The sequence below is a fragment of the Daktulosphaira vitifoliae genome, unplaced genomic scaffold, assembly GCF_025091365.1.
Source record: "Daktulosphaira vitifoliae isolate Bord-2020 unplaced genomic scaffold, ASM2509136v1 Scaffold_3, whole genome shotgun sequence".
NCBI classification, from domain to species: Eukaryota; Metazoa; Arthropoda; class Insecta; order Hemiptera; family Phylloxeridae; genus Daktulosphaira; species Daktulosphaira vitifoliae.
Window position 1 is genome coordinate 30,841,076 of NW_026099574.1, and position 14,062 is coordinate 30,855,137.

At 28.0% G+C, this 14,062-nt stretch overlaps 1 protein-coding gene across 1 annotated transcript in view; it reads right to left on the reverse strand.

Moving 5' to 3' along the window:
• Positions 1-13,437, reverse strand: part of LOC126902846 (uncharacterized) — a 21,898-nt gene extending 8,461 nt beyond the window's left edge. Inside the window, exon 1 of the mRNA XM_050680512.1 lies at positions 12,986-13,437. Within this exon, the coding sequence (XP_050536469.1) occupies positions 12,986-13,304 (319 nt within the window). The 5' untranslated portion in view covers positions 13,305-13,437. The remainder of the gene's footprint in view (positions 1-12,985) is intronic.
• Between the last annotated feature and the right edge of the window lie 625 nt (positions 13,438-14,062).

Genomic DNA, 14,062 nt, shown 5'->3' on the forward strand with positions numbered 1-14,062 from the left:
TGATAATCATAATTGATAATAAACAATCCGTGACTGAGACAGCAATGTCATAAAAATCCAATTAGCTACCTGTATTTACAATCCCATGTGTATTATACATGTATATTAACTCAAAAATTTGAAACTTTAAATGTTTATATCTAATAAGCTAATAAAGTTATATTAAAAATTCAAATGCCATTTACTATTAAATTAAAAACTCAAACATATCATTAAATTAAAAATATGTGTTACCATTTAAAAAAACAAAGTTGAACCCCTCCAAGGCATAAGGGATGAACTTAAAAAGTATTACATAGTTAAAAATTCAAGAATAATGTGTAACGAAAGATAATGAAAAAAAAAATGTTTAAATTATTATTATTCTGAAAGTAATTGAGTGGGTTATGATAAAAAAATCACCCTGTATAGTCGTCGGGACAATTTTTTTTTTTTTATTTATATAGTACATAAAATAAGCTTTAATTTGATATATGTTTAAAGGACGCAGTATTACCAGAACATTTTCAAAAATTAAGTTGAAAAAGTTAGTTTTTGTAAAAAAGTTGCCATTTTCAAACCCCCCCCAGTGAGCAGGTTAAGTGTTAAATTTTCAAAAAAATGAAATCAAATGAAAGGAAAGTATCTAAGATTTTATTAAAAAAAAAAATTATGTTAATTTGTTGATTTTTGAAAAAGTTATGGAAGTTTTAAGAAAAAAAAGTGAAAAAAATGACAAAATTTATCGATTTTTAAATTTGTAATTTTTTTGGATATTTCCCCCATTTGCGGGGAATGAGGGAATTTGTTTCAATTTTTAAGGGTAATGTCTTCAACTAGATATGATTTGTGATCTTTTGACATATTTTTGAAAGAAATCGGTCCAATGAGAGCTGAGAAAAAAGTGGTAACAGACATAAAAAAAAAAAAAAACACATCATAGTAAAATTAATACCTTCTCCGCTTCGCATCGAAGCTAAAATAAAGGATTTTGTCATAATAAAAAAAGATGTTGAGAAATGTGAGAATTAAATAATTAGCTATATGTGTGATATTTATATTTTTATCATAAAAAGGTAGGAAGAGGAAGGACTAGTAATAGNAATAAATCTGTTCAATAATTATAATAAACAAAATTTAATTCAAAATAAAATTCAATAATAACTACGCTAAATTAAGAAAAAGAAAACAAAAATCAATAATACATAAATTTCAATGGTACTCACAATTCGCAGAGCTTAGATGCTACCTAACACTAAAACAAGGATCACGATAATAACAAATGACCTTTAGACTACAANCGATAATAACAAATGACCTTAAGACTACAATAATTGTTTGGTAACTCAAATTTAAATATCAAAATTGACTAGCTTAATTTTACTAATTAGTAGCAACAATAAATCTTTCCGTCAGCTAATTAGTAGTTTTAAGGAAGTCACAATTAGAACAACAACATTTTTGTAAACATTTGATTATCAATGCTATAATAGAAAAATAAATTCTTCCTCTTACAAAAAATTTAAATTACGTTTTCAAAAAAAATGCGAAATTCAACAATAGAAAAACAAAACAATTTTTATATACTGGTTGTTACGCAATACAATGTTGTACTATACTTCACTATACTATATTATAAAAGTGATTATGTGCGTGTGTGGTATGTAGTGTGAACAGCTGATCGGCCGATAGTAGTGATCTCCGCTACTACTTGAGTAGTAGTGAGTAGGTGTGGTGATAAAAGTTAGACCGGTCCGAGTACACTGGACGCACGTGCGTACAACACACTATTATGTTGCAGCTGCAACATACTAAATGGTCAGGAAGATATGATGCAATTGATGTATTTTATGATTTTTAACCAGTCATTATATCATGTTTTGAAGAAATTATGTCATCTGAACGTCATCAATATCAGCCCACTTACTCTCAGCTATTCAAACGTCAAAAATTAATGTAAGTTATATTCAGTGTTGGGAAAGTTCCTTTTTAAATGGAACTCGTTCCGTTCCCCGTTCATTTTCTAAAATATGAACTCGTTCCAGATCCTAGTTCTTTATATTAAGAAGGAACTTGTTCCAGATCCAGTTCCTCCAAAATAAGAACTCGTTCCACTCTTCGTTCCTTTTATGTAACCAAGTTATTTAAAAAATTGTGGCAATGAGATCATGATAACGGTCATCAATGATTTTCATCAGCAGTCGAATACAAAACAAATTTGTAGTATTCCTTATCTAAAAGTATTCGAAAATTATATTTATAAGCAGGTAGTAAATGCTAACGACTTGTGTCAACGCGACCAATGTCTATTGTCTACATATAAGTTAGAAATAATAAATCAGAAAACCCAAAACCTTTAACATAAATTAGTTAACAAGAAACGACGATAATATTCGGTGCATTATTTAATATATGTACACATATATTAAATATTTACTGTATACCTACATGTGATAATAACTCTATCTATAGTCAATTGATTCATTTAAACAGCCTACGATCTCGGCTGGGTATATAGGGGACTACAATTGTCAAAAGTCAACTAAAAATACCATAATATTTTAATGTCTAGATACGAAGAAAACTACACTAAAACATGTTTATAAAAATTTTTAGGAACTGTAATTTCCGTTCACGTTCCTTAAAAAATGGAATTTGTTCATTTTCCTCGTTCCTTTATTTTAAAAGGAAGCAGTTCCTAGCATCGTTCCTTCAAAAAGAACTCGTTCCAGGAATCCGTTCCTTTTGGAACTAGTTCCTTCTCAACACTGGTCTTATTGTTGTAACGTGTCAAATTTTATATCTGTTATTATTTCATATGGTATAGATAAATTTACTGTTTGGCTTTGCTAATGGGCGCGCGTACGTTATATCCGGCCGGGTAATCAGAAAACTGTACTGTCATTGTCAAGGTGAACACTATACACACAAAATTCTTTATCAATTTAATAATCGTTCCCTATATGACACATAAACTGGCCACCACTATCAATACCTGTAGAATTTTAATATTGTTCATACTTTTATCTTTTTAGCTTCGATGCGAAGCTGAGAAGGTATTAATTTTACTAAGATGTGTTTATTTATTTATTTTTTTTTTGTGTCTATTACCACTTTTTCTCAGCTCCCACCGAACTGATTTCTTTCAACGATACGTCAAAAGATCGAATTGAAGACATTACCCTCAAAAATTGAAAAAATTTCTCTCGTTTCCCTTAAATTGGGAAAACCTCCAAAAAAATTACAAATTTAAAAATCGCTAATTTTCGACATTTTTTCAATATTTTTTACTTAAAATTGCCTTAACTTTTTTAAAAATAATCAAATGAATATAATTTCTTTTATAGATGCTTTATGTCTTTATCTATCATTTGGTATATTTTTTTTATAAATTTAACCCTTTACCAGCCCACAGGGGGAGATTTAATATGACAATTTTTTCAAAAAAAATTAACTTTTTCAATTCAATTTTTGAAAATGTTCCGGAAAGTCTGACACTTTTATATATATCTTAAATTAAAGCTAATGTAATCAACTTTATTATGGAAAAAAAAAATTTCGGACTTTATTTTGTCTTCACGGTGAAAATGGCTACCAAATGCTATTATTGTGAGAAAATTCTCGATTTTATTTTTTACATTTTTAACATTATAATGCTTTAACTTATTGAAAAGTGTATTGATCAATATAATTTTTTTATGGGAAATACTATTTTTTAATAATCCCTTTTTCATTCGACATACTTTATCTTAATCAGGATATTAATAAGGAACTAGCAGATCATGTAGCTTTTGGAATAATCCATCAATTTTTTAAAATTAAACACTATCTAAAGATTTGCATCGAAGCGTTTTTTTTTATAGTGATTTTAATCACTGTCAGACATTATTATACTTGATCCAACTATGCCACGTCACCACTGTGCAGCGACTTCTCTGTGCTGGGTTTTTATATTCTGTAAATTGTTAAGCCGGTACTCTCTCTCAAACGTGGTCGTCATCGTCGGTGTGTCTCGCCCGGAATGTTCGTTCTCTTCCCTTTGAACTGCCCTCGTGGTACTTTGCTGTGTGCGTACAGCCAACATTTTTTTTCCGCGTGTGACATTTTTTTTACTATGTATTAGCTAATGTAAGGCGTCGGCCTTTTTCCGGAGCCAAGATCCCCATATTTGGATGAGTCCCATCCGGGACTGGGTATCGTATATTTTTTTTGTTATACATTAATGTTTTGAGCCTTGTTCCGTTAAAATTTATTGCTTATATTATACATGTATTTTTTTTCTTTGCTCATTATTTTCTATGAGTTAGTATTGATATTTCATAAGTATTTTGAAGAGCTTACAGAAAGGTCAAAGAAAATGAATTTTGAAATTACCATCCCTAGAAAGGCTATACACATGGATAACATGGATCAATAACATGGATCAAATTATTCTACAGATGAACCTGCACATTTTTTTTTAAATTAGTATATTCTTTCCATTTGTGGACAGTTTAGTTCAACAATTAAAATACCGATTTTTAAACCATAAAAATATTATAGCTAGCTTTTGTTTTCTAATTTCTAATGAAAAATATGATAACCAAGGGATCAAAGATTTAAGTGAATTTTATTCATGTGATATTAATCAAGAAGTTTTTGATGTGGAAGTAAAGCTTTGGCGGACACATTTGCAAAAATTAAGTGTACATGGTCTTTTAGATGCTTTTGATAAGTGCAATAAAGACCTCTTTCCAAATGTGTTTAAACTGCTTCAACCTGTTACAACGTGTGAACCAGAAAGACGTTTTAGCACATTAAAAAGGATTAAGACCTATCTTCGAAATTCTGTTGGCCAGTAAAGATTGAATGGCGAAGTTGATGTTGAAGTTAAGGAAGTAATCAAAGTATTGACAAAACAAAACCGTTTTACTGACTTTATTTTATAACTAAGTATTTTGTAATTTTTAATATATATTTATCAAATATATTGACACGACTTACGTCGCAAAAATGTGGTCGATACTGGTTTTGAGGGTAGAGACCCGTGGGCCGTTTATTAAATGACCGACAACAGATTATTTTAACAAAAATAAAACAAACCAAAAAGATAAACACAGTAATAATAATCTTCGCATAATATCGCGGCACTTTCGCTAGCGTCGACGACGCGATGTCCGGCGTAATCCTTGGACGGCAAAAGGTTAGCAGTTTTGTAGGTGACAGTGCGCAGGTGCGGTTCGGTTGGTCGACGCTGTCGCTTTCACAACGGGAAGAAGTCTCCCGTATCATTTGCGGCAGGTCGTCGTCGGCCATTTGGCATTGGCTGGACTTTGCACCTTAGCGTATAACACGCGGTGTAGGTCAGTCAAATACTCATAGTAAAGCGACGGCTGATAAAGGTGGCACGAGTCGCGAGGCATCGTGTGTAACGAAGCGGCGCGAGCCGTGTCAATATATATATATATATTATACATAAATGTTTTCTTTTCTTTTATTTTATTAACTATTCTATCATAACATAGTTGGAGAAGATTTTTTATATTGATGAGACTGGCACCCTTTAAAAAAAAATCCTGCGTTCGGCACTGACTACCGTATGCTATTTTTGTGTTAAAATTCTCGATTTTATACTGACAGGACTTAACGTCGTAAGTAAGATAAAAAAAATGCTGTTGTATGCTGTTCTACACAAGCAACATCAGTTATTCCTAATAAACCTATACTCCTAGTTAAAAAAATTCCATCTTCAAATGAAATAAGAAAGTATGGTCAAGTACCCATTTTTTATTATGTAAAACAAGTTGAAAGTGGATTAAAAAATGTTGAAATTCGAGATCTCAACCAATTGGTTACATTTTTAAAAACTACAAAATACCTACAACCTATTGATGCTTTATGGGCCTGTGGAAAATATATAAAAATTAAAAATTTGAGTGGTTGGAATAGCTATATGGAAAATTTAAGTCAAATTTCGCTTATAGACAATTCACTTTCACAAATAACTTTTTTACCATATGTAAATTTACCAGCTCATAGTTATGATGCAATTTGAACAGTACTCCATTTTGAAGTAAAAAAATCAAATGAAATCAATCAAAAAACTACATTTGTTACTTTTGATTTGCCATTGTATATTAAAGCAAAAGATATAGTTCATACTTATCGTAAAGAACTTTCAAACGTCATTGTTCGACTCGGGGGCTTTCATTTACTGATGTCTTTTGTGGGCTGCATTGGGTATCTAATGTCAAATAGTGGACTTCAGGAAATGTTAAACACTATATATGCACCAAATTCTGTAGAAAAACTACTATCTGGTCATGTCTATTCGAGATCTATCCGAGCGTATTCATTAACGCATTTAGCTTTATCAAAACTTATTTTTGAAAGAATTGATCTAACTGAAGATGAGCGAGTTAAAGTTCAAGAGTACTTTAATAATTACTTTGTGAATCCCACAAGTAAGGAAAATATAAATGAAGACATAACTTTTATTTCTATAACTAATAAATTTATAACCGAAGTTAGTTTAATTAAAAATCGAAGTCCAACAGCTGCGTTATGGATACAATATTTTGAAATGGTTACATCAATGAAAAAGTTTATTCAAGCCGAAAGATTAGGTGAGACTGGTGTCTACATTTAACTTGTTGTAGAGACATGCTTCCTTATTTTCAAGCATGCGGTCACATTCCATACACTTAGGCTACTTATATGTATTTACAAGATATGCTTACATTAGAGAATGAAATGGATACTGCAGAATATTCAAAGTTTGTAAATAGAAGTTACTTCACTATTCGTCGCGTAGATAAAACTTGATCTGGTATATGGACAGATATGACGATTGAACAAACTCTTATGCGGACAATGAAAACAGCTGGTGGTTTAACACATGGTAGAGGTATGACAAATAGCGTAATAAATAAATGGATTTTGAGTATTTCTGTTTAAAATAATATATGTGCTAACATTGAAAATTTTGTAAATCTTTCTTCCAGTACAAGCGAATAACACATCGAACTATGTGAGTCTAGGATATCTCGTGATGATAGTGATGTTGAAAAAATTGTCAAATGGTTTTCATTAAATTATACATTCCCAATTATATTAGGTCAATTGCCACCGGAATTTCTGGTAATGATAAAGTAAATTGTCATAAAGCGTATGAAATTGGTCTTGTTTTAGTTAATTCAATGGTGGGTAATAACTTTCATGATATAAAACTTAAAAGGTCAAATAAAGTAATAACTCTAGCTTCAATAATTTCTGGTATTGAAATTAATAACGAAATAATTAAAGTAAACCCTTTACTACTATTTCAACCAATCGCTATTTTAAAAAAAAGTGATGAAGAACTTTTGTCATATCTTCAATTTGAACTCGCACCTTTCCCTTTGGCATTATTTGATGAAAACGGTCTTATAAAAACAAAAAAATCTGCCTTATATGATATTTTACAGCACATACCTTTAGATAGTTTATATATTATAAGTGCAAAGTATGTAATTGATGGAAAATTTCTCCTCCATAAAGTTATTTGGCAAATGTATCAAACATTTGAATTAATTTGTGAATCTTATGTTACTTATTTAAAAAAACACTTTGGTACTGATGTAATTGTTGTATTTGATAGTTATCAGAATAATGTAAGAAGTATAAAAAGTTCACAGCGACAACGTCGAATGTTAGATAAAAAATGTGCTGATGTATTTTTTGAAAGCCATATGGTTGTTCCTGTTTTAAAGGACAATTTTTCATCAAATAATAATAATAAAATTCGATTTATTGAAATGCTTAAAACTAAATTAGTATGCAATGAACTTGTTGTTAAAATAGCAAATGATGATGCTGACACATTAATTGTTAACACTGCAATTAATGTGTCTAGTTATCATCCTAAAATTATCGTGTTTGGTGAAGATATTGATTTATTAGTACTTCTCATCACTAACTCCTAGTGATAATAATATATTTTTTTTAAAAGCAAGCTCCGGTAATGAAGAAAATAATATATTTAGTACTGAATTTAGACAAAAAAATAATCCTTCATATATCAATAAAATACTATTTTATCATGCAATAAGTGGATGTGATACAACGTCAACCTTATTTCAAAAAGGAAAAAAAAATGTGTTCAAATTTTAGAAAAACGAGAGGACATAAATTCAATTATTTCAATTTTTAATAGACCTAATTCATCTCATGATGAAATAGCTCAAAATGGTATTCAGTGCTTGTTATATTTATATGGAGCACTTGAAAATGAAAAATCTTTGAATAAACATTGTTTTAATTTATTCACAAAATTTGCAACGAAAAATAAAACTAATCTTGCTTCACTTCCTCCTACAGAAGATACTGCAAGACAACACTCTTACCGAGTTTATTTACAAGTTCAGTTATGGCTGGGTCACAAAAAAAATCCTGAAGAGTGGGGGTGGGTTTTTCAAAATAATATTTTGTCCCCAGTTATAACATTGAAAGCTCCAGCACCCGACCAAATAATTAAAAGCATATCATGCAGTTGTGCCAAAGGTTGTGGTAAAAATTGTGGCTGCCGAAAAACTAGACTTATATGTTATATTATATGTGGATATTGCAAAGGTCAATGGTGTACAAATTCAGTAGAAATAGAGATTGAAGATGAAGAAGATTGTGCTTTTGTTGAAGATTTATTCGATCAAAATTTGGAGAAGGACAATGAATAACAAATATAAAAAAAATTGAAAATTTTAGTACTCTTATTATTTTGTCTGATGTAAGAATAATATGATAAAAAGAAATCGTAAAATGGAAAAAAATTGAAAATAAATTTTAGTACTCATATTAAATGTAATGTAACTCGAAAAATATTTGTTTAAATGAAAAAATATAAGGAACTTTTTTTATTTAAAATTCTTTTTTAAACAACTTTTGTACGAAAATTTTTTTTGTAAGTTAAATATTTTTTGAGAAAATTAAAAAAGCTCATATTTTTGAACTTTTGCGAGGCTGTAAAAAAAAAGCTCAAGTCCAATCGATGAGGACTTTTAGTATGTCATTATACATATCTTAAATCAACTTTAAAAAAAAAAAATGTTGGTTGGGAATTTTTTCCGCCATTTTTCCTTCGTTAACTGGCCTATTTGTATATGACACCAGAAAGTGGCGTTGGTGAAGAGATAATCACAAAAAGAAAAAAAAAACAAGAGAATGTGTGTTTAGTCACTAAATCCAATCGTTATACAAATATATATAAATATTTGACAACACAGGTATACAACACAAAAAAAATAACAAGACCGACGATGTCGCACTCGACCGGGTTGTGTATCGGATGGTGTCATGGAAATTACTTTTTGTATATTTGCGGCGGGTCGTAGATGATCGTGCGGCACTTGCTGGACTTTGTACCGTGGCGTATCGCACGCGGTGTTAGTCAGTCAAACTACCATATGCACGTAATAGGGCGATGGCTGATAAAGGATTCACAGGTCGCGGGGTTCTGTGTCAATAATTGACATTTTTAACTTTATACTTCTATAACTTGTTTAAAAACTTATGGAACAATACATTATTTTTTGAAATTTAATATTTCTTTACTTTTTACATTCGACATAGTTTTTTTTTTAAATCAGAATATTTAACTCTCTACTAGGGTGACTCGAAACTTAAAAATACGTACCTAAAATTGAACTTTTTCAACTTATTTTTAATTAATTAATTAATTTATTGATTTTTAAAAAGTAACCTAATAAAGAAGCCTAAATATTTGTTATATTAATTAGAAGAATTTGGCTATTATGTGGGCCATATAAGAAACTCTAATTTCACATTTCAAATCGGCACATAAATGGGTTTAGAAAAGTATATTTTCGTCTCGGATAAAAATTATTTGTAGACCAGTAAATTTATCTATAAATAACAAACAATTTTTTTTTCTAAGTATTGTATCACGACCTCCAACTTATATATACGTTCGCCAAAAAATTAATAACTACTATAGAGTGTTTAGAATCTTTTACATATAAAAATCAGTCATACATTTTTTAATTTGTCGATATCAACTATAAACATTAAAATTATTAATATTTTGTACCAACATTTATTTGTATAATTATTTATGATTATATATGTATAATTATTATATTTTTAAAGAATTACATTGATATCTAATATGCACTATGGCAGATTTTCTAAAATAACAATATATNAAGTATATTATATATATATTAAAAGATAAAAATTATTTGTAGACCAGTAAATTTATCTATAAATAACAAACAATTTTTTTTTCTAAGTATTGTATCACGACCTCCAACTTATATATACGTTCGCCAAAAAATTAATAACTACTATAGAGTGTTTAGAATCTTTTACATATAAAAATCAGTCATACATTTTTTAATTTGTCGATATCAACTATAAACATTAAAATTATTAATATTTTGTACCAACATTTATTTGTATAATTGTTTATGATTATATATGTATAATTATTATATTTTTAAAGAATTACATTGATATCTAATATGCACTATGGCAGATTTTCTAAAATAACAATATATCTTATATAAGAGTACTAAAGATTGAATTGTGAATGATTTAATGATAAAATTTTAAATATGTGAAATATAATATAATACATACAAGAATTTATTTTTTGATAAATTATTGCTAAGACTTAAATATCAACCACTTAAAATTTTAAAAATTTAATAATTTACATTTATATTTGATCATATACAAATACAATAATAAGCAAATATTTATTTGACATTTGATAATTTAGAACTTATAATTTTACTATATACATGGTGAATAGATATAACTAACGACGCCTATAACTTTTGATACCAATTACAGTGAGATTATTGTAATTGTTTCTTTTATAGTTTATCAATTCTAAGACTACGATAAAATCATATTTAAAATGAACAATATAAATAGGTGTAACTGAAATTTTTTAAAACTGTATTTTAATACATGAATAAAAATGTTATACTCTAAAAAAAAATATTATAAAGCATCCATAGATAACACCTTTTATCCAGCGACCACATAATTTTAAAGTTTGTTTTAAATTATAAAAATTATACTTTGAGAGTAAGTGTTGATTGACTCACACAGATTTTTATATAAAGAGCAGGTATAAAGCGTGAATGGATACAGTACTGTATATGTTAATGGTTAAATATTGGCTATTTTAAACTTACAAATCATAGATATACTAACTATATTGTTATTTGAAAAATTATTTCTTTTCAGTAAAGAAAAAAAGCTTCAATCCTATTTCATTATTTTCATATTGCGACAGAATTAATAAATTGTTATCAGGTTTGTAGTCAGATGTAATATTCCATTTCCAATATTGATCACTTTATAAAATAGCATAATTGATTTTTGATATCATTAACTCCTGACAGTTTAAGAACTGTTGTTTAATTTCATCATCTTTATTCTGTGCTTGCTTAAAATATAAGTTTAATTTCTCCAGGATATTTTCAACACAGTTAAGGGGTAGTGTAGAAATATAATAACGTTTAAATGCAAAAGAGATATTATCGAAAAGTTTTTGATAATTATTGTAAAATACTCTAATAGCTGTTTGGTACACGAAGACGACCTTCGTCGTGTTTTATAATAATAAAAGTTATAAATAATGTAATATTTTTTTTTAGTTATGATTTATTTTTTCTCTTAATTTGTTCCCTTCAATTTACAGACAAGTTTTTTTGAACGTTCGATTTTTTTACTCGTGTTAACTTAATTTGTGTTTGATTTAATAAAGTCCTCTTAATTTAACCTAATCACAAACTAATTTTTCGTCGTTTTCCACACTTAATGGACTTGTTTATTTTTGCCATTTAAAAATCATTTTCTCCTAGTATATAAGGACGAACAATGGCCTTATATAAGATCACCCCATTTTAATCCTAGTTATGTGAAAACTTGTCACAAGGTGTAAGTGTAAACAACTACCAGCGATTCAATGGACATCAGTTACAACTTTTTGTAATATAAAAAAAAAAATTTAATTTTTTTTTATCTAATAGCTACCTTTAGAACAAAAATCAATCATTATATATTTTATTTAATTCTCATTATTTTCAAAAATATTAAATTAACTTCAATGTTTAATTTTCTATTTTTTTTTAAGATCCTACCGTAGTCCTACAATGATTTGCCTAAACCAGGAGGTTGGCAAACAGTATTTAATTTTTTTAAGGGTGACATCATAAAGGTCGGGTTATTATTCATTATGGCCAAAGTCGCCGTGTATCCTAATAATTTGTATAAATAAAACAGGTAAATACTGGTTTAAAATATTTTACTATATAATTAACTAGTGAAAATGTGTTATTACAATCATCAGTGTTATTTTTAAGTACAACATATAATAAATTAAACAAATTATATTTAGTATTATTTGTTTATACAAAAATAAAATAGGATTTGAAAAATTATTCTAGTTTATCGTGAGGAAATAGATTTAATCCTAGTTTAGTATTATCGTCTAGTGTAGTCAATAATACAGTGTCATCAGGTTTATTATCAGAAGTAATATCCCATTTCCAGTACTGATCATTTTTTAAAATGGCATAATTTGTTTTTGATATTATTAATTCCCGACAATTTAAGATATGTATACTTTTTTCTTGGGTGTATGCGTCACTACTATACGTTTTATCAAAAAAATTTGTAACACAGTCAAAAGGTAGAGTAGAAATATGATACCTTGTAAATGCAACACGGATATTAATTAAAAGCTGTTCAATATTCTTTAGAAACGAGGTGATTACTGAAATATTAAGTTTAATATTAAACAAACTATACTCTTCTATATAATCTATATTTTCATCCATTGCTGAAAGTCTACTCAAAAATTCAATTTGAAACAAACAATATCTGTCTAAAAATGTTAATCCAACGCTTTCAATTACATTCAGATAATGAGTATAACATTGGATAATATTACTATTGTTTTTAAGACATGGTCGAATAATGTCTCCTAATCTTTTACCAACGGTACCATTAATAGGTACAGAAACTTCTATTTCATTTTGTCGCGTCCATGTCCAAGGTTTTTCACATTCCCTTGGGTTGAATAATTCAGAAGACACAACATCGGGATCGTCTAATATCGTATTTTCGTTGTAAGGCATAGGACAACGAGCTATATCTTTTCCTGTGTAATAATCTTGTTCTTGTAATCTCAACTGTATAAATGCAGGATATTTTTTAATGAGTTTATTCAAAACGTCAATAGTTATACGTGTTTGGTCATTTGTATAAACAGTTATAACATTAAAAATTATTAGTTTTAGTAAAATAATACATATTGTGCTATGAGAATTCATTTTTACCTGTTATAGTAAAATTATTCAGACACTGGTTAACTAATTAGTTATTTTAAAATAAAAAAAAACTGCAAATTAATTTTAAATAAAAAATTAAAATATTCAATTTTTGTAAGGATTTAGATAACATTTGTTTACTTCACAATATTAAACTAATGAATTTTTCTTGATCAATAAATATTTATACCTCTCAAGTGATCAATTATTTGTTTAACAAAATTGTTCAATTTTTGGGATATATATAAATCGTGATTGCTTAATATTTACTAGTTTACGAACTATTTATATATATATATATATACCTCGTTAAAGAAAAACAATTTTTTTTGGTAAATTATCCTATTGAAAGATTTGTAAAAAAAATTAATATTTAAAATGTTTGTGTAAATGTGACGGTTCTAAGTCTTAAGTATATACTTGGCTAAACTGTATCTTATGGTACTTATTTATTTTAGCTCTCATACAAAGCTGAGAAGGTATTAATTTTACTATGATTTTTTTTTTTTATTTTTTATTTTTTTGTGTCTTTTACTACTTTTACTCCTCTCTCGCCGAACCGATTTCTTTCAACGATACAAATTGTATCTTTTTGAATATATTACACTCAAATATTGAAAAAATTTCCCTCGTTCCTCGTAAATGAGGGAAATCTCCAAAAAAATTACAAATTTAAAAATCACTAACTTTCGACATTTTTTCAATTATTTTTAATTAAAACTGCCATAGTATTTTGAATTACCAAATCAATATAATTTTTT